General features: G+C 35.4%; 1 protein-coding gene across 3 annotated transcripts in view; it reads left to right on the top strand.

Moving 5' to 3' along the window:
* The first annotated feature begins 808 nt into the window (after positions 1-808).
* The window catches only part of LOC135684764 (rho guanine nucleotide exchange factor 11), a 78,036-nt gene continuing 56,547 nt past the window's right edge, over positions 809-22,297 (top strand). For all 3 annotated transcript variants that reach the window (XM_065200417.2, XM_065200415.2, XM_065200416.2), the window contains exons 1-6: positions 809-1,194; positions 6,645-6,714; positions 12,449-12,550; positions 14,369-14,418; positions 15,033-15,090; positions 20,435-20,503. In XM_065200417.2, coding sequence (XP_065056489.1) covers positions 6,681-6,714; positions 12,449-12,550; positions 14,369-14,418; positions 15,033-15,090; positions 20,435-20,503 — 313 coding nt within the window. In that variant the 5' untranslated portion in view covers positions 809-1,194; positions 6,645-6,680. The remainder of the gene's footprint in view (positions 1,195-6,644; positions 6,715-12,448; positions 12,551-14,368; positions 14,419-15,032; positions 15,091-20,434; positions 20,504-22,297) is intronic.

Raw genomic sequence — 22,297 nt, 5'->3', positions numbered from 1 at the left:
ATGACATTAACTAACTATATGCTCTGTCATGAAATGTGTTCTGCATCTTCAGTAACAATCTTCTTATGCGTTTTACAGTGCCTTGGTCTCAAACTTGATTTCTAACTTTGGACCATCTCGAAGTTCGATTTCTTATAAATCTGCCGATATAAAAAAGATTGTACATTCACTTTAGCACTTTCTAGATAAAAGTTTCGTGAAAATAATTTGCACGGTGACATTAGAGTTCGCTATTTATTTTTGGGTGTCTTTTCTCCGTAGGCTAGCTCCATCTCCTGATTTAAGTTCAGGGTTCTTTTGATTTGCCGCACGGGAATTGGTGCTATCTAAAACCTTGAATTCTTCTTCTATTCCTCATTCTTTAGGCATTTTCCTGCGGATGTATTTGCAGCATCGTGTTTCATCTCATACTACCCTCGCTGAATGTGCTTTACCTGCTATGTAATAATAAGAAAAAAATTATCCTATGTTAAATAATTTTTCCTGGTACAATTTACCTACATTGATCGTTATTTAAATTCATCATATTGTACTGCACGCATTTTAGTATATTTATGTAATAATAGCTCTGGTGATATCGAAAATATGAAAATTGCTTCAAGTATGGGCACAGAATGCTCCTTTTCTTAGAAATTCCTACTAAAATTTTAAATTATTTCGTCCTTAGATGTTAATATAATCAGTAAAAATAAAGTTTACGAAAGAAATTAATTTGTCTAGTGAAAATTCGGAAAAAACGACGCCCGAGGCAGCAAAATACGTTCTCGATACACCATTGCGGTACATGTAACTAGCTACCAGTCCCCCTTCTGCAGTGCACATACTAGTGAATTTTACAAAAGAGGGCTGTTGTTTTTATTGTTGATCTTTGCGCTATTATTTTATTGATCTTGCATGAATATGCATACGTCTTAATCTGAATTCTTAGCAAAGACGATAAACACTGCAAGGAGCTTGATATTCAACATTTCTCACGGTATTTATGTGTTTGAATTATCGGCAGATCGTTTTATCGGTGAAAATAGGGGCAGTTCCTTGTATGTTTGAAGTCAAATTTGAATGTAGCAACTTTTAAAGCTTCTGGATCTACAAATTTTCAAGAAGCCTAATCACATAACACAAAGTTGATCGGAAAGTTTGCTGCCAGAAACTTCAACTCAGAATGCATATAACTGAATTCAACGCGTTGATAAGGTGAGACTCGAAGTTTTATGTTTGCTTGTTTCAATGTTGATATTATAGGGAAGACCGTGACCGCTTTCCGGAACCCAGCAACGAGATGAAATCAGATCCTTTTTATCGAATCAGCTAAACAGATTTCATCTTAAAAATATTTCCTATCCTTTTACTGTAGATTAATTTGATTTTAGCCTGTAAATTTTTTCTCTGCTCGTCAAAGATAAAAAGATTGACGTTTTGTATTTAAAATTAAAACAATGGCAGAAGCCTAGGCCATAGAATTGTTGCAGTAATTTCGAAGAACCCTGTTGATTTTAAGGTATCGTTGATGGTAAAAAGTAGATTTTTACGGGAATGGTTTGACACGTTTAGCAAGTCTTTGTCGCGCAATGTATTTGACCACATCTTTAATCGCCATGGTCAGTATGCAGTTAGATTTGGTCAACAAATTTCCTGTGAACTGGTCTGGGTATCGCCCAAAGATTCAGCCATACAAGTACATTAACTATAACTTCATAATCGCTTGACGTTGCTAAAACTGTCAGATTCGTTTAAAAGATTTGAAGCTACGTTTATAACCACGACAAATACGAATGACATGATTTTTAAAAACATTAAATTGGATGTAAGCTTATATATCCCACAAAGGTCAAAAGCAGCTTTGAACTCCGACCAGCCTCGATTAATCCACATTTTGACATTCTATGTAAGGTGCCTCTTAAATCTTGCACAACATTAACGATTTAGGACTCAAAAATCTTTCTCTGTTTGTCTCAGCCCTACTGACTTTAAATTTGCTATGATGCAAGGTTTCCACAGCAGCCCAACCGATCCTCTTTTATCAAGAATCCTTCAGCCAGGGGCTTGATATAAGGGAAACTTAACTTTAGTCCCATCTTTTTAAAAACTTGCCCTAATCCATCTTATGTCTAATTGATAAAGAAGGCTTCAGTTTTTATTATTCATATTTAACCTAAGCTTCTGTTTACTTGTCTATGAAATAGGATCATCTATAAATATTCATAGTATCCATGTGAGATAGACATCTCATACAATATGTAAATGACAAACCTAGTTACCATTATATCTTTTTCATTTTTATGTATTAAACCTATAGAGCCTAATGCATTAGGAAATTTTCTCTATCATAACTTCATTTAAGTTTTTTTGTCACAAAGGCCAAAGCAAAATCATGTTGTATCACCAATTTCTGGTTTAAAAACATGGTTTAACCTGGATTTTCTCTAAGGATTGCAAGATTAGAGATTTACTTTTATTGCTTCAGCTATAAATATGTAAAAATTAACTTGCTATACTTTTTTATATCAACAAATCATTGCTACTATTGATTTGATGAGTTTAACTAAATGGACAATGATTGGATTGGGAGAGAGGGCTAGTGATAAAGCACTTATGAAATCTTCTTGCAAAATCATTATTATTGTTTTTTATTGGGGTAAAACTGCTCCCACACACAAATGCACCCTCTTTGATTATGCCTCTGAAGAATGTCCTAGTTGATGAAAGATAAAACTTCAGAATTATGTTACCATCACTGTCTCTTGGCAGTGGTTATTCATCATCAGTGTAATCAGACAGTGCTACAGTCCAAAAGAAAAGCTTTCACTGAATGGAATGTGATTATTATCAATGCTGTGTTTCTGCCTATTTCATTTGTTATTTTAGAATTTCCAGTCCTTGTTATTGATCACTTATATAATAATTATCAATGTTGATTACCCCAACACAATGGTAGCTTGGCAATGGTAAATTTCACTGATTAAATATTAAATTAATCATCTGGATGGGCATGTGATTAAAAGTAATGAAATTGCTAATCAAAAAGTCAATTTTATAACTAAATACCTTAAAATTTATTCACCTTTGTAATTATTTGTACATTTGATCATGTTTTATTCTATAGTTTTTATTTATTTGCTCACATTAAATTCTTCAATAGGAGGGTTACTATTTATATATTGAATAAGTTTGCAAAACCGTTTGTAGGCTTTTCATAAATGGATCTCCCAAGAATTTAATAACAAGTACATACTTAAAAGTGTATTTTCATAGAAGGGGCCCGGTTAAGTTGATATAGAGCTCTAAAGTTTCTCATAAAAGGAATGCAGATTATTCCAATCTGTTATAACATAGCTAAAATTTTATAACTCTTGACATTGATTTGAGAGGCACAAGTCATTTTATAATCCATTAAATAAAATATTTCTCAACTGTTTATTCACTACATCAATTTCATTTTCTCTGTAAAACATCCATTTCTCAATTTTCATGGCATCCATTTCTCAATTTTCATGATGTATTCAGTAATGTGGTTTTCGTGGCATCTGTGAATTTTTTTAACCTGTTTTACAGATGTTATCCTTTTTAAAAATAAGTTGAACTTCATTCAAAGCTGACACAAATATTTTCACAGTTTAATAAGTTTAAAAGAAAGCAAACCCATATTAAGGAGGGCATATATGGCTTTGTCACTCTTGCTATGCACATATACCAAGTAGAATTCTATCTAATATAAGTCAGTTGAATATTTTTGGTGGGTTGAGTTTTATTGGGTAGTTGAGTATTGATGGCTTCTTGCAGGCTGAGAATATCTTTAATGCTGATGGGTCTTTCAAATTGAAAAATAATTTGTAAAGAAGGGAAATGAAAAATCTATAATAAATAAATATTATAGTAAAAGTCATTCAGATTTTTATTGTGGAAGAGTTTTGATTAAGCAGTTGTTTGTGCTCATGGAATTTTCCAGAATCTCCTATACTCTCTCAAAAAGCTGTCTTTGATTTTTTCAAATATAAGAATTTGTGGCTACTCAGTACTCTTTTGCTGTTTTATGGTATTGTTTCTGTGTGTTTGTTATTTGCTAGTTTGATTATAATTTTGGAATCACTTAACTGGTCAAGGTATCCATTATACATTTATTTCTTTTCCTTGCTTCTCACATACTTGGAGATGCGAGATTTAACCTCAAATATAGTTGATAGCACAAATATTAACTACAAATATTGATTTAACCACAAATATAGTCAAGAAACTTTCTTGGTCACATATTTGTTGCCACACTCCCTGGTCTAGTTTGCAGCAGCCTCTTGATGTGATTTATGTATTGTTAGTCATAAAAATGCTGTTTCCCAGTTGTCTAGGGTAGGTGCTGTGAATGTGGGAAATTGAGTGAGCTCTAACCCTCTAGCAGTGCTTTCTAGAAGTTTTCAAACCATGCACTCATTCATCTTAGTCTTTGTTCCAAGTATTCTGAAAACTGTTTAGCTCCTCCCTGACTCCTATACTTAATACACTTTTGTAATCTATTTCGTAGGGCCTGTTAAGGGTTTTATAGGTCGCCATGACCTTCTAATCCCTTGACTCCTTATATTTTATTATTATCAACATGGAGTGTGTGCATAAATTTCAAAAATGCAAGTCATTCTTTCTTATATGGTTCAAGAATTGCTACCCTTTTGTTCTCAATTTTAAACCTGCCTTCTTGTAATTTTCATAATACTCAAACTTCTTCATAATGAGTACAAGCAAATGAACTTTCTGAGAAAATACAGGTGCAAAGATATGCAAATATCCTTCAAGTCTGGATTCTGCTTATCTCAATTTTCTTTTGAGATGTAGAATAACCAGTTCCAGAAAGGAAGTGAAGAGAACTGTCATTGGCTGAAACTTTTCTTTATTCCTTGAATGAGCAAAACGTCCAGTTTTTTTGTTTACAACCTATCTCATTAAATATTTAGGGACATTCAAAGGGAATTTCCTTCTCTCCTGGTTTTACTGTAACCTTGTATGGACTATTGAGTAAATTGTGGCAAGTTTTTGGTTTGAACCAGAAGCTTTGCCTCTTTATAATTAGTAGAGCGTTATCAGAAGCAAAGAACAACATTATCCTTTTTAAAGACATACACATTTCAAGTGAGCCTCGATGTTTCAAAACGCTGTTTTTAATGGCCATGTTAGTTGATTGTGCAGGTGGTTTTAAGACTACTGACATCAATTGTTCTAAGAAAAAGCTTGTTTTATCACATGTCAGTGACGTCATACACCTGTTGGCATTTTAGAAAACGCCTTTATGGGCTTTGAACAAAACCATTATTCTTTTCGGTTCCTTGATATGCAGTGTTACGTTACATTGACAGCGTCTATCTACTGCTAGGCCTACTAGGCCCACTAGGCCCAACCCCCAGCTGACTTGAAAAGACCTCTAGCACTTTGTTGAACACAGTATGTGAATTTTTCATTAAGTATCAAGATAGTCAAATGCTCGTTGTTTATCGACAAAAATAGCATATGGTAAATTATCGCATCTAAGTGTGATAGTTTTGCGAAGTTCTGCAGAGAACTTGCAATTTGACTTCACCGTTACGAGTATGCTTACTTTATTTATTTCAGTACGGAATGGGAGCGCCGACCTAAATACCTTAGATGCAGGCCCGTGGCTATGCCTTACCTTAGATGCAGGGGGAGGGGGTGGCGTAGAGAGTGACACCCCTCTTGAATTTCATTGCAAAAACGAGGATTTTTTTACCATCTAGAAGGGTGCTTAGTCGGCAAATTTCCAAACTTGTCTTCAAAAAAAGGATGGCGCACCCAGTTTGTCGGTAAATTGAGCTTGGTAACCCCCTTTAAATACAATAGCAAGCAACGAGCCTGCCTATAGATGGTTTCTCACATTATCGTTAAAACTATTTCTAAATATGACTCTGTGTATTAAAATATTCTTTAGTGAAACTCTTCTTTTTTAATTTATCATCGAAAATCGTGAATTGGCCTACCTTTATATTAAGTCTTTGGTTATCCTTGAATGGTTATCCTTAAATCATGATTATAATTATATACATTTTATCTCTTTCCTATCGTTATTATCATTCTTGATGCTGTTGTTGTCATTAGTTCATTTCAACTGCGCTCTAAATCACCAAAGTGGTTCTCTATTCATTTTACCCCTTTCATATTTACTTTGGTTCTACTTCACTGTATCTTTGTTTATTTATGCGTCTCTGTTAAGCGCTCGACTTTTGGCCTGCAATGTGATATCATTTACCCATTACTTGTGAATGAGATTAACGCTATATGCGAGTAAAGTGTAATATTTGTTTTAAGAATTTACAAAACAATCAGAAACTTGGCCTGTGAAACAGAGTACTCTTTATATTTTAGCTTCAAATGCTAAATTGTATGTTTTAAACTGTTCATAAATATTGTTTTGAGCTTTGATTGTCATATTATAGTTTACAAATTGGTACATTCACTGCTTGAATAAATCACTTCACGCATGAAACGAGCGTTCAATATAAGATACAATAACATTGTTTGTTTTTTGAATGAATCTGCGAAGCGTCGTATATGGCTGCCACAATAATACGACTACCGAATGCTTGGTTGCCTATCATATATTATCCATTTAGGACAGAGAATAAAGTTCGACTTCTTTTGTTTTTCCTTAGCGATCGGAGCTGAATGTTTGCTCCTTCGATGTGAAAATGGCGTCAACAAGAAGGCAGCCAGCCCAGGAAGGTCAGTCGTGTTCGTTCATAAATAATGCAGAGTCTGTTTATATCTAGGTGTATTATACTATTTCGATCGTTTTTTCATTTTGTAATTTTTTCCCAAACAGATTTAGCGACATAGTTGAAATTTTTCAAGCGACTTAGTTTGACTTCATTCTATTGAATGTAGCTTCCGAACTGTGGTATATTGACAAATAGTTTAGAAACCGTCCAACCGTAAGCCATCACTGTATATTAGGCCGTAAAATTGTTCGCCTTGAAATTGCTTGACTACTCTGATTCTGCTCATCTTCGCTGTTTGATTCACAACCAAATCATCGTCCTTCGGTTGTTCATTTGAATGGTTGCTGAGCTTTTAAAGTTGCCCGTATATGGATATAAATGCCAGGGTTTCAAACCACTGCTCATGTTATTTTGATTTTTCACATCGTATCTATATTTTTGTGATTCAGTTTCATCATTGTTCCTCTATTTGATCAACAACCCAAAGGTCTGATTAGAAATTTAAAATTGGCAGATGTACAAGATTTTTTTTGATAAGATCTGAAAGTCAATCAGAATAACATTATCCTTTTTCCTGTCATGTCAAATTCTCACTTGAAATTGTTTTCATCGTTTTTCTTCTAAATTATCTGCCATATCTTTTTGGTCTCGTATCGTTGGGTCCTATGAATATGCTTTTTGAACAATATCTTAACTCGTTCACGAAGAATCTGACTTTTTGATTTTGTTATATAGTGGGCAAATAAATTGATCATGGTGCATCACGACTGCGGGCACATGTTTTGAGCCTTCCATCATAGTATAAGCAAGATAAAATAGCATACTTCTTTATTTTATCATGGTACAAGTCTATATAGCTTCCAACCCTTGAGAGAATGGCAGTCACATCTACCAGGGACTCAAGTGATCTTAGAGTATGAGAGAAGCTAACCAGCATTTACGTTTCCTCTGTAATCAATTGTAAGCATGTTCTTTACGTGACCAACAGTTGTAGACAAGCATTTTAGCCTACGTGCTGGAAAGATAGATGATGTGTAGCAGGAAACAATCGTATCACAGGATCATCTCTATTACGTCACATTTGACGTTTCATCTTTACTAAGTCGAGCCATCAGCATTGATTAAAAGCTGCTTTATAGAATGTTTGTATTGAATTGTGCAGGAGTTTGTCTTCTTCTCTTATGCTTGATTTAAGTCAGTCTTAGGCAAAAGAAATTTGATGTTTTTTATAAATTTGCAAAAGAAAGGCCTAGAAAGGAAAAATACTCACTCATTTGCATTTTTCAGTTCCAAATTCTTACACGTTGGTAGGGTCTATTTCTCTGGTGCTAGTTTTTGGTCCCAACATTCATATTTTGATCGTAATTTGTTTTTTATTTTGTTTAGTTGCTTGTTATATTTCGAGTTTTGAAATAATTTTCGATATCATTATTTATTTAATATGCTATTACTGAAATATCATTTTGATGCAAGCACCAATTTTGATGTGTGGTCAAGCTACAGTTGCATCAGATTCAAAGACTTTGATTATTCGTTATCTCAGTTGTTTGTTTTTACACATCGATCAGATAAGCTCATTTAATTAGTGCAAGTCCGCGTTTAGATAGAAAACCATTAACTTTATCGTTTTTATCAGCAATTTTGTAGAATGGCCGAGAGCCACATCGCCACAAACACGCCAAACAGCTGTTACAGAGGTTGTAATGATGTTTAAATGGAACCTGTTCTAGCTTGTGCATATATTAATTACCGTTCAGGGGTAACATCGCAGTGAGAGAGTTTTAGAAGCGGGGGTAGATGGGCCTGTGCTATTACCGTAGCACAATCTTGAATAGATCAGTAGGTTCCTTACTGGTCCCAAAGCCCCCTTTTGTCCTAATAAAAGTTGCCTTAAACTGGGCTTTGAGGAACCGGGGAAGTACCGTTAATTAGAACGCGTGTTGGTCCCCTTCTGCACCCTTCACCCCTATCTTCAAATGGTATCGTCAATCAATGTCATGTTGCTTGCTTTCTCCTCCTTCCCACAGAAATATATGAATATCAATGTGTACGCTGGACATTGGATTGGTCCGTCGTGAACGTATTGCGTCGGCCACCTTGTGCCATTGCCTTATCATGTATGGTAGACTGGTCGGGTTCAGGTTCCCAACAACAATAATGTTTCGTTAATATACAATGGAGGAACTTTGGGCATTAGGGAAATGAGAATTGTTTGACTGTAGTTTGTTTCTACTTTTGCTTAAATGGAAAACTGCCAATGAATATGCAGACGACGGCATTCGGAGAAGCAGAACGAACAAACCACTATTATGTGCACTGTTTTCCTCTCTAGACACCTCCCATATAGAGTTTCTTAGGCCTTTTTTCGTTAATCCTTGCTCTTTCAAGAAAGAAGAAATCCACGCAAATGTGTTTGTTGAAGCCGTAGCGACTTGTTGAGAAAGCATGTTTTGGAATGGTCAATTAAGTTCCCTTATATGTGGTTAGGTTTAGAATTTTTGTCAATGCTATAAAATCAGACATTCCAAATCCACAGAAATCTTTTCTTCAAGGCATTGATAGAGCTATCGTTTGTTGTCAATTTCAGAAAGAGGCAAGATATTTTGAGCACGAGGTGACACAAGTCAGCGCACCTTTTGATATAAAAATGGGGCATTGATCCATTGCATAACTTGCTACAAATAATGCAATTCAATGTTTTATGGACGAATCGGTTTTTCAAAAGGCCCGAAATATGGCCCGTTTCCCTAAACGTCTATTTCTTCAAGGGCCCGTTTCTTGACTTGGTATTAATGCGATTTCATTGAAAGATTTTGAAATTAGGCTGCCATTTCAGATTAGCAATGTTAGGCTGGGTGATGGTGAGAGGCGTCTTATTTACGAAAAGAATTGAAGGCAGATTATGGCACTAGGGGCTGGATTTTCTACAGATTTCTTACTTTTCCTTCATATAGTTATGATCATATGGTTACACGACGCTAGTTTTTGCTGGCGTTTGAGTATTCAAGAACAAGTAATATAACAAATAACAATAATGTGCTAATACTTTTAAATATAATGTCAACAGCTAGCAATTGTTTCCTTGTTGCACAATCTATTTCATTCTGAAGAAACAGTACCATTCGCTTTTCTCGCAAACTTCGTAACGCAAGGCAACCTTCACTGCTACATTTCACCTTTTTACTTTCGTAATATAAATGTGAACTTTCTCTGTATTCTTAACAGCTTCAGCTTCATGCATCACCTGATGAATGCTGATAATTCCTTCTGACATTACTCTTCTTTTTGACATCCTTTTCCAAACCAGCCTTTGAAACATGGCAAGGCTTTGGGGTGAAACATTTTTGCTCTGGCCTTCCTTATGGTACTCGATCTTTTGACCACCGTATTTTCTGGCCTGTTTTGTTTCCTGGCCAGCCCCTTTGTTGCGTCAGTTTCTTAGGCTGCAAAAACAACCTTCTTTCGGGAGCCTATTACATAAGACAAAAGCTTTCTGCTTAGTGGAAGATTTATAGTGAGCATTTTACACAAAGCATTCATTAGGAATTCTCAATCTGGGTTTGTTTTGTAACGTTAAAGATTTGTAACTTTTCTTTTGAAATATGCTACAAAGAAATGCCTTTATTTTCTCACTATGAACTTTAGAATATACTGGTAGAATATATTTATTTCGCTGGTTCCGATATATTTGCAACTCTGATCATGTTGTGTGGATATGATGCCAGACGACAACCTACCAGCTTCATCCATCGTACATTCAAAAACAAAAAACTCTTATAAGACTGTTTAGAATTAATGCTATTTTTGAGGTCTATTGACATGAACTCTTTTTTAACAGTTTGGTATAAAATTGCGGGAAACTATCTTTTTTTAGACCTTGAGTCGACTGTTTCTTTCATTTCTGCAGAGAATTTCATTTTCTTTCCTGTGCTGTTACCTCATTTAAAAAAACCTGAAAGAAAAACCTGAAAGACTTGTTGTTTTCATTGAATGTCCAAGAATTAGTCTTTGAAGATGTGGTTTAGCACATTTCGGGACCAGTCTCCCGAATGACGTCATCAAACCAGGTTGATCTGAATCTGGTATATTGTTATCAAAAACCCATCTCGCGGTCCTTAGTATTAATACTTTATAAAATCGTAGGCAGTTTCAATGCCCTCTACTTGAAGAAATGTCTCGAGGATAGCAGAATATTAATTGTTTAACTCCGGAATTTATAGCCATATTGTGTCGTTCATGACATTTTTTGAAGTGGAGAAAAACTTTACAACCTACTTCAAAATCAAGCACGTTCTCGTAGACCCAATAGAAAAGCAATACTTTAAGTGAGTTTGCCAGTCCACCTCAAGTTCAGAAGGTTCGCTTGAAAGTCCGTTTATTACGTAAGATGGTTGAATAAACATCATTACTTTTATAAAATTATGTCCTAATGTATCAGGCCTAGATTTTTATGGAACCTGGTTAATGAATTACGTGTAACGTTTATACTAATATTAAATAACCGTCATGTTAATTGAGGAATAATGCTTGTAAGCTAAATTAATTACATTGGTGTCTGGAGACGTTGTCTTAACGTAGTCTAGTGGTGAACGTTATGTGTCACGCATTTTGTTCTTATTGTTTTCCTGTGGTTTCACTTGGTGGCTCATGATTTGGGCCCATGAAGAAAGCATGGCGAGAGCCTCTGTTTAATTCGATATAGTATTAAAATATGCTTAAATTTTTCGATAGGCATGGAGGATCATCAGTGAGATGGGTTTTACTAAGTAGTCAGTTCTCCAATATTTTGCAATGCTTTGCAAGATTGCAGTTGAAGTGGTTGATTTAATTGACTCAATTAAGTTGTTCTGCATTACTGTCTGTAAAATGATTTTCAAATAATTTCAAGTATGATCCATTGATAGCCAAGTTTTAATCAAGAAGGAGGATCCCCCCCCCGCAAAAAGAAGGATCTAGTCCATGCTTAAAAAATGAACGTTTCTCTGTCAGACTTTTTCTCTAAACACACCACATTGGGGTTACTTTACATTATAGTATTCCACAGGTACACTTAAAATTGTAGTCCATGTTGTCTAATAGAATCTTAAGTGATTTGAGGATTTTCTACAACGTAATATTAAGGGAGTTTGTACAACGTTTGTACAACAATCTGGTAGAATAGCTTGGCTTTGGCTGTTATTAAAGGACTGTATTACGACTCTTTATATAAATTCATATTTGTTAGGCCATGAAAGAATGTGAAATTGATTAATGCTCCATTAAGAGTATAATTATTGAGATTGACTCCAACTACAATGGTATGAAATATCGGTATGAAACGATGTGTTGCCATGCAATGAACCAGTTGTTTAAGATTGCAAATAAAGCACCGTTGGCAGTTTGGCAGTTCTATCTGATATAAATTTCAACAATAATTTCATTGTAGTAAACTTTTATATGTTGACACTAAACTTGTGCACATGCATAAAAGGCATTTCACAAGAACAAGATATTCATTTAATGTTTTGAAGTATCGTTCTGTGAATGATTGCGAGAATTCCTTCCAACCTGGTCACAAACCGTTGTTTTTCGGCAACATAAGAAATATTTTTAAAAGCTATGTAAAAAATTATTTGATTCTCCAGCTCCAAATGATGCATGTTTTTGCTGAAGCTTCTCTTAAATTGTTCTATTTATAGATACAGGCACTACTTTGCTAATAAAAGTTTTAAAAACACTTTTAATTTCTGCATTTGCAGGTGGATATGTGCAGAGATGTGTTATCCTCCATCGCGACGAGAACGGTTATGGCGTCACAGTTAGTGGTGAAAATCCCGTTTATGTTCAGTCCGTCAAAGAGAGTGAGTTGAATTCAATTTACTTTACTGCGTTTCTTTGCATGCAAATTTTTTCAACTGCTGTGGGAATAAAAAGAAACAGGGTTTGATTACTCTGGCAATAGATAAAGATTGAGATTAACTGCAACTATTTTATATTCAACCACGTTTTCTATATTTGTATTGTTGGCAATGAATGCACGCAATAACTGGACAGCATATGAAACATTTAAATGAAACGTCAATAACAATATGAAAAATGAAGTAAGAAACATCTGAAGGGTAGGTCGAGAAAAGCCGAGAGACTCAAACTTCAACTGGACCTACATCATGGTTTGATTAGAAACTGCCTCGTTTTCTCTTTTTCTATTTTCTAAACAAATGATATTTCGAGAAAAAAAACTTAAACCCCGTTAACCGGCGCAACGTAACTACAGTTTAAAACCTTCATAATGAATGCTACAAGCTGTCAAAATATAACTTTCCAAATTATGCCCATTTTCGAAAATTTAGGTTTCTTTGTGTCTGTCTGGCAATGTTCTGCAATGAACACTTAGACATAATCATATTTCTGCCCTTTGCCGCTCGAAGGATTGTGCCTCTAAATTTCGAATGTCAATTATTCCTTTGCCGCTTAAAAACAATTGCCAATAATGCTTCGGCGATGCTTATACCAACTTTGTTGGCATATTATTTTCTTCGAGTTCATATGCCCATTCATATGAGGCTGTGTCACCATAAAATTGTATACTCACCTTATAAAAAGTGATTGGCTTGTGAGACCTAATTTTGTCACGATGTCCATTTATCAATCTATTTTGAAGTTTCAATTTATGTTCATATCTTATTACATTACAATTTATGAATCGTGGCCATTATGTTTCCAAAAACGTCTTCCAATACACTGAAAGTTTCTGAAATTGTATGGATGATTCCTCCGTCTAAAATGCGCTTTGATGAGATACCTTATAACTTAGGCTGAAGTTACTTGGTATCACAGAAGATTGAATAGCATACCCCAGGGACTGCGCACCAGTTTAAAAGTGGAGAGGCTGAATTGGTTGTGTTTGAAAAATTTTTCAGGCCATGCCCTCCAGAACGCCGGAAAACGCCCCTTTTAGAAAATTCTTGCTTATATCTACTCAATTTTTATAAACAGTCTGGTTCAGAGAAGATATCAGTTACTATAAAAATAGATAAAATTAGCTTGAGGGTAACAAAACACCAAGCTAACAAAGTAAGAAAATGCATCATATCATGAAACAAGATAAAACACCTAGAAAATAAAAAAAAGGTTCCCAGTCAAGAAGAACTGCTACTACATAGGAGTAAACTATCCAAAGTTGCGTTAGAGTAAACCTTCAAAAACATTTTTAGCCTATTATTGCAAAAAAGTGGGGGGGGGGACTATAGCCCCTGCCAGCCCAATGGCTGCGCGGTGCCTGGCATACCCAACCTTTGAAATATTGCACCCTGCTAAAAGACGTCCTTTAAATGATAAAGATGTTTCTAATTCATATAAATTCATATCACCGCTATACACGTGATTAATGAAGGGGTCTGCAGCGGCGTGGAAAGGAACTGGTCGCCCTACCACACAATGTCGTGGCTCAGGACGATGCGCCCCTAACAGCGTATTCTCCAACGCCCGACATCGAATACGGGACTTTCCTTTACCTTTTAATGAAGGTATAAAACTTGAATGAATTTGCACGAAGTCAGGGACTGCCTCAACTCCGGTAGTATCTAGCCACTTGAATATTCATTAGCACAATGATTTCAAGGGTTGTATACATTAAGATGCCTTAAACTTGTTATAAATGTAATACACATTTGTTTTAGATTCTGCTGCAAACAAAGCTGGTGTTAAAGTTGGAGACAAAATCATCAAGGTTGGTGGCATCACAAATACAATTTTGCTTTAACAGTTTATCTTTCAAGACAGTGTAACCACATTCGTTTGAAATTTCTTGCTTAGGCTTGAATAAGGTCAAGTCGTAACCATATTTTTGTGGGCTATCTTTTTTATCTTAACTGGGAGAGACTTCATTTCCAACCATGTCAATGATAGGAGATTTTGAGAGATTTAGAATAATTGATTGAAAGCAATGAGTTAGATAAACACTTTTGTGCTTAAATAGCCCAGTAATAGAATGAAAGTGATTTTTGGCACATAACCTTAAAAAAAGCCATAAGATATCACTTAATATGCAAAGTCAGTTAGACTTTTACAGATTGCCTGCGATATGGCCAATGGAGTACAGGATTTCCCCCATCAAACAACCTTGATTTGACCCTGGTTCTAAAACAACGAAATACATCGTACACAAACACGATTTGTCTAACCCTCAATGATCCATAGTTTGGATTTGCAAGTATTATTCAATAAAAATCTCGCTGATCTGATTATGCAAGTAACTCCTTCAATTTTGTTTTTTTTCTTCAAAGTATCCTTTTTCAGTCATAACACATCGGAACTGATGCAAAGTCACTTTTTTCTTCGTAGGTAAATGGCACAATGGTGGCAAACTCCAATCATGTCGAGGTTGTGCACCTTATCAAAAGTAAGTTTACTTGGCATATTTCAAACCGTAACCCATTTTATATTTATGATATTAGCTACTGCTAACTAATGGCAATTTACCTCCTTCTGTATAGTAGTAAGCTGTATGAATAATCGCTTAATGAGTAAAGCCTCTTTTAATTTCGATTGGAAACCTATTGTAGACAGCACGAGCTGTGCACTAATTAGAATCGCGTACCCTTTTGAGATGATCAAAACATAGCCAGATAAAAATCAATGTAATTAGAAGGGTAAAACATAATATATATTCTAAGATTCATGTGTAATTATCAATAAATAACAAAGAAGTCACAACGAACAATCACACAAAAATTGAAATAATCTAAAAATGAAAGTAACCAGACAATATTAGAGTAGTAGTTTTATCAAAGTAGTTTTATGTACTGGACCCACTTGGTGGAGAGAGTGATGGAAGTATCGTCTCAAGCTTTTAGAGCCGAAAAGTGATAGCCTTGTTCTAATAGAAATAATTTATTGTACACTTTTTGGTTAAAGTTTAAGGTTTCTAGATGTTTTGGTACAATTTCGAAAAAAAGCCATCCAAACTGATTTTGGCTCTCAACTTTTGGTAATCTGGCATTGTATCATATTGAGCCTGTGATTTTTTGTCTTTTTTTGACAAAGGGTTTTTGTCACATCCCGCAAAGAGGTACTGTCTTCTTGCTTTTCATAAACTGATCTCAACTGTAGTTTCTTTACGATGTGACGAGCCAGCGCGTAACCCCGAAGGTACTGCCCTTTTGCCACTCATATGGAATCTGTTGGAAAATTTTCAAATTTAACAGTGAATGTGTTTTGCGAAGTTTTCCAAGATAACCCGTAGCTGTTTTTTTATATTCACTTAAAATTTTACAAAAACATACACAAATTTACCAGACGACACCACATGGAGCATGGGAATACATAGCAACCCTGTGGTAATTCACATTCAACATATAAAACTAAATTAACTACAATTTAAAGATACAAAATGAACGAAAAGAATAAATAGAAACTATTTCTAGAGAGAGGAGAGGAGAGAGAAAATATGTTGTTTGTATCACCAATTTATTCAAAACGTTTAGCGGCCTGGATATATTTTAGCGTTGCAGGGAGAATTTTCGAATTTGATTCGAGTGGTAATTCTTCATGGCCATAGAGGATGATTTTTAGCAGATCTTCATTTGAAAGATTTATCAGACCATGAGGCAACAATATCGCATTTATTGTTGTGAGGTAATATAGACACTCACTCTGGGAAAAGGGCCTATCCAGCCAGCTTGTTTCGTCTTTGAATTGCAAGAAGGAAAGAATTTTGACATTGTTATCTTTTTTCTTTAATTGATCGATCAATCTATGGAATAAGTGAATTTGTTTTAGTTTTAGCAATTTTCAATGCCCTCTCTTAAATGTGGGATTTTTCACTGTGATAACACGGGTTTAAACAATAGATTAGAATTCTTTTCGCAATTTTGATATATAAAGAACCTGTGGCAATCCACCGCTCTGCTATTTGCCTTTTCCGAATTCTTGAAATTTGATCTCGATTCAAAGCAGTTCCAGAAAATGAAAAGCGCATTGTTGTTTGTCTAGTTTTAACTATGGATTATTTCATGAAGAAAGAAAAATTTGAAAAAAGGAGGAACTTCTCTTTAGGGATTTGTTTTGGCAACTGATTTAATACCACTTTATTTGTTTATTTATCGGGTTGGTCGCTCGTGTCCTGACATATATTTTCTCTCCAGTCATGGGATCAGACGCGGTTTTCTTGTGTTCGATATCCGTAGGCCAGTTGCGTAACAGGGAGAAATGTTGTTTTTCCAAGCACTGAGCAGGGATGCCTTGGGGCTCGAGTCTTCCCGTCGGGGATTTTGTAGCAAGAGTTGTTCTTAACTAAGTTGCCGGAATGCAGGGGTGAATTGTATTCTCTCCGGTTTCTCAAAGGATAAATAGCTTGAACTGTCGGATATTTTGGTGTATTCTTGTTTTTGTACAAATTCACAAATTCTCTTATCGAACTGCACAAATTAAAGGTATGTTTCTTTATTTTTTTTATTTAATTATTTTCAAATATTTTACTAAATTGAGTTTTCAAGATGACTTGAAGCAGAGCTATTTTTCCGAAAATATAACGAATGGGTCTAAGTTAAGGGAAACACCTGAACGTCTGAAACGCATAAAACCTTTTGTTAGAACTCTAATTTAAAAGAAAAAATGACCTTAAAAGGACAAAAACATATTTTGGATTCTTATAAGTATTTCTGAGCTCTTAATTTCTCGTCTTTTTAGGTGCACGTAGCTTTTCATATCTTGTTGCTTTTGTTTGAGCAATGGAATATTTGAAATAGGGTGTTCCTCTGATACTGAAAGCTTGCTTTTGCTACTTTCTCTCTCGTCCCTTGATGAAGCTTGTGTTGACAAAAACTGTGGTAAATAGCGACACAAATGGAACTTTTTACATCTTGAGAAGTCTCTACTTGACTCTTGATACATTTTTTCAGAACAGTCCTTTTTCAAAAATTGTTCAGCGCAAACGCTTCAGCTAAAGACTCCTAAATTTCAGGGGTGTCGCAGAATTGTTGGAATATATAGGTGTTTTCCGATTCCATAGAAATGCTAGTTCCGAGAATTAAAAGAATCTTGTCGACAGTAAAGTTTATTTTTTAAATGTGTTGTAAGGTTTATGATATGGGATGCGATGGTAGTTTAATTTTTTTTTTTGGGGGGGGGGGGGGGGGGCTAAAGATATGGTGCTATGCGAAAGGCTATAGCAACTCAACCTTCCCCAGCCAATGCGCCCCTGGTTAATAGACGTTTTTTGTAAATTGACTCTTGTATAGCAATTTCTGGCCATTTTTGCAGTCTTATCCATTAAAAATATTTTCTTTACCTGACTTCTCTTTATTTAAAAATTACTAAACATATTTAGTACCACTAATCTGCTGAGGGTATTTAGAATATATTGTTAACAAAAAATGGTAATCTTGTATCAATAAGGCAGGGCGATTATTTTGCGCGATGTTTTTAGGGCTCACAGAAGGAGCAACGAGTAGTGTTTGTATAGGACCTGGTGTGGTAGTGGAGATTGATTAGCTGGAAACAGTAGCGTAGCCGAGTTGGTAGAATTTGGGATGGCAAAGACAAACAGGGCACGCCTAGCTTGATGGGGTCTTGGGAAGTAGGGGAATTTCGTGATCAAGCCCTTTCAAATGCTGGAAATCTCCTTCTTTTGAAAGCTAATTTGAAGAAGCTATGCCATAGGTAATTGTGATGATAAGAATATTGTCTACATTCACATCAAATTTGACTTATAATGCAATTTAACAAGTCTGGCTACTTCAGGAGGTCCGTATCTGCTAGCCTGGTTACATGGCTGATGAAAGAAATACTACATACCATTAAAAAGAGATCAACCCGGGTTAGGTCGTATCTGCAGCCTATGTGGATACAAGACAAGACTTGTATCTGCATAGGTCTATTGAACGACTATATAATGAATTGCAGACGAGTTTTGTTTAGGGCTGGAGCATTGCAAGTTTCCAAGAAACGAATAAAAAGACGAAAATCCTTCGAAATTAACAAATTTTAAAGTAAATTAAATTGGTAATATAATAATCATAAACAGCACCCTATTCTTCATTCCAAAGCAGATATGTTTTTCAATTATTGAAGCAGTAACACAGGCATGGGTCACATAGTATTAACTTCAACCCTGAAATGAATTTTGTTCCAAGGAATTTTGTTTCAATGAAGGCTTCAATTGCAGCTTTCTTCTTGTTTAAAATTTTATCAAATAGTGTCCCTTTTTCGTTTCAAAGCACGCTTACCTTGGCACCAAATTCTGGTGGTTATGGGGGGCTTCCTAAATCGGAATTCCACTATAGAAGGATTGGTAAATAAATTTTTCGAGGTTGGAGTTAACCCCGCTTAGCAAAATATGCTGTAATTTCAGCATGCAAATCATGAACATTTTGTGGAGTGGAACTATTTTTTGAAAAGTTGGAGACCTCGTCAAAAGGTCAAATGTTAAAGTAAAAGAGATTCTTGATTTTGGGAATGAATTACTTATCAGGGTCTGATAAAAACCGTTCTTAAATATTGTTTTGTCCGCTGTTTTATTTGTTTTATATTTTTAGGCTATAATTTGATCTCAAGATTGATGATGATTTGATCTCCAAATCTGTTCAGCTATTTCAAAACTTTTCACGAACCAATGCTATAATTAATAAATTGATAAAATTCTGGATTTTAACCAACTGTGTTTATCTTGCTGGTGATTATGTTTCAGTTATTGTCTTTCGTATCAAAGCGATTTGAGCCAACAATTACTAGTGATTCTCAAACAATCAGATCTGCTTGACATGGTTAATTAATTACTGACGGGGGTCAACAGCACTAATCCCTGATATTGTGGTACGTGGTACACTCTTTTTTATAAGAACACAAGCCTCAAAATTGGTCAAAAGTTAAGAACAAATTAAGAACAAGCTGAGGCTGAGCTTCTGCAAAATGCAATTTTTAACAACGTTTTTTCTCAAAATCGAGGATTTTTAGCGATGTGTGGGTGCTTTTTCGGTGAATATTCAAGTTTGTCAGCGAATTAAGGCTGTCTCACTCACTTTGTTGGCAAATGAGACTTGAACACCTCTTTAGAGCGAAAAAGCTAGCAATAGCACTGGTTACGCCCTCTTAATTTAAGAACAAATTAAGAACAATCCAGCCTCAGATTTTCTAAAAAATTAAGAACAGTCAGCCTGAACCTAAATTTACTGGTTCTTATAAAAAAAAGTGTAAGCCAAGACTAGTACTTAAATCTTTCACTTGTCGAGAAGCAAAGTATTGATCTCATTTTGGTTATATATATATGGGTATCCTGGTGGGGTGGCACGGGTCCCAGGGCCTGCCTGCTTTTGAAAACAATCATGTTTGAAGTGTTTTTCTTGTACAAAATATCCAAGTATTTCAATTCAAGAAAGCCATTACACATAATTGCCTTCTTTGGATATTTTATCTACCTTGCATTTCATTTTCTAACCAAAGTTTCGCTTTCCTCTGGTAAAATTTCAGAGGATAGCATGTTTGGCCTCGTGATTGTAGATTAGGTATTTAAGAATGTAAATTTATCGATTACTTCAGCGAATGGATTATGTAGAGGTCATAAGATTCAAGAATGCGATAGAGTTGCACACACGGTCCTTTTAATGCTGTGTCTATTCACAGCAGGTACCCCCGGCGGCTATCGACCTACATGTTTATGAAACAGCAATTGAGAGGGGATAGGCCTAAACATCTTTCCAGACGGTGTACGCGGATTAGCGACTAATTCCTTATAAATTTGATTTTAGGTGGTTCGTATGTGGCTTTGACGTTACTTGGAAGGTCTCCAGGTGAAAGGGCAAGCACCCATAGTCCAGGTGAGTTGAAATTAACATCTTTTTCTCGTTTCTAAAGAGTTGCATTTGGGCAAACGTCGAGGTTAGCTGTCGGTGGGTTGTGGTGATTACTTAACAATGATGGCGGAAACAATATAAACACATCCTTTTTAAAGTACAGAACATGGTTTTAAAAGACATCGTAATTTGCTTATTTACAGTGTAGCTTGTTAAGAAATTTAATCTTAGAAAGCGCCAATTTTAGAGCGTTTGGTCCCTGATTTCACTCCACTGTGAAGCGTCCTTGCGTGATATCCCATTTAAAATATCGTTGATGGGTGCTTGCCTGTTTAACCACCAAATCTGATCTTTTCACTCGCACACAGAGAAATTTCAGTGATTAGAAGGGGCACAAATGCATTTTCTTCTGAACATTGGCAAACTTAAGAATAAATCGTAGAACTTTCATGAATGTAGGTGCAATTGACCATGGAAGTGGGTAGGTCGACTTCCTTCCCCAAGTCTCAAAAGTTATCTTTGTGGAATAACCTAGCTCGAAATCTCGTGTTGATGAATTTGAATATCTTTTCTTTGGGGTTAGACAAACATTTGCTCTGTTTACGCCTGTTTGGTTGCTGTCAGGGTATCAAGTTTTGAAAGCTTCCCCCTTTACCAACTATGCTAATTGGCTTCTATACCAACGCATTAATGACATGTCTACAAAGTTATTCTGGTAATCCTTTTCTGACAACGATTCTGTGACTGAGCCAGTCAACTGGAACTCTTTTGTTTGAATATAAATTTATTCTGTCATAGATAATCATGCAATGATGAAAGAGCTAGTGAATCTATGATCAAAGTTATGAAATATGAAAGGGCATTATGTTATAATTAAATTCTATTTAACAGAAAATTACAGATGTGTAGAATTTTTTTGATGGAGTTGTAAAGATTTTTCACCTAGTCCTCAGATGTTTCAGAGTTTTGGTGTGCCATTTTTTTCATTGAAATGCACAGCCCACATGCTAGAACTTATCCCATCTCTGTAGAGCAAGGCAGTATTTGCCTTGTTAGTGGGAAACAAAGTTCTATAAACATTTGTATTTGTTTCTACCTAGCATCCAAAGGTAGTTTTTAGGACACTGAGAAGCTTATGCTTATCGAGCAGTATCCTAGTCCTTCCTCTCGATGTGACCACACCTCATGATTCCTATGCCTGGAATTACAGAGAACTGGTGACTCACCTCAGTCTGGGTGGAAGTCTGGTCATGCCAGAGACTCAAACCACAACTTCAGCCTCCCAGAACTTCAGGACAAGGAATCTATCAAGATATCCTTAATCTGTTTTGGCAAGGCTCTTTTATTCAAAATTAAAACAAAAAGGGTACTTTCTGATTTGCATTGTTTCTTGTTATGTTTTATGAACAGATAGATTAAAGCAAAGAAATCTGCATTCGGTATAACAGATCTAAATGCTTAGACCCATCCTTTTCATCTTGAATATGTTTTGCTATGCTATTTCGGCTTTTTGATACTTTTGTAGTATTCTGAACCAACAGGGGGAGGTTTTTTTTAACTGGGGTTGAGAAAGGGAAGCTACAATAAATTGAAGTTGAAAAATAATATTCCATGCACAGGAAATATTGAATTAAAAGGGCGATATGATCTCTGGAAGTCATTCCATGGGAATCTGGTACATCTTTAGTGGAAATCCTATTGTCTGACCTTAGTTGAGCACAGTGTATAAGGAAATCTGGAATAAAATTACTATGGTATACCCTAGTTCAGTGATGGGCTAGAAATTCGACCAGGAAGCAGTTTAGCACAGTTTATTCA

This window comes from Rhopilema esculentum, chromosome 21, assembly GCF_057945365.1.
Source record: "Rhopilema esculentum isolate cy_ngs chromosome 21, ASM5794536v1, whole genome shotgun sequence".
In the NCBI taxonomy this organism is placed as follows: domain Eukaryota; kingdom Metazoa; phylum Cnidaria; class Scyphozoa; order Rhizostomeae; family Rhizostomatidae; genus Rhopilema; species Rhopilema esculentum.
The sequence above is the reverse complement of the archived record's forward strand: the minus strand, read 5'-3'. Positions and strand labels throughout refer to the sequence as shown.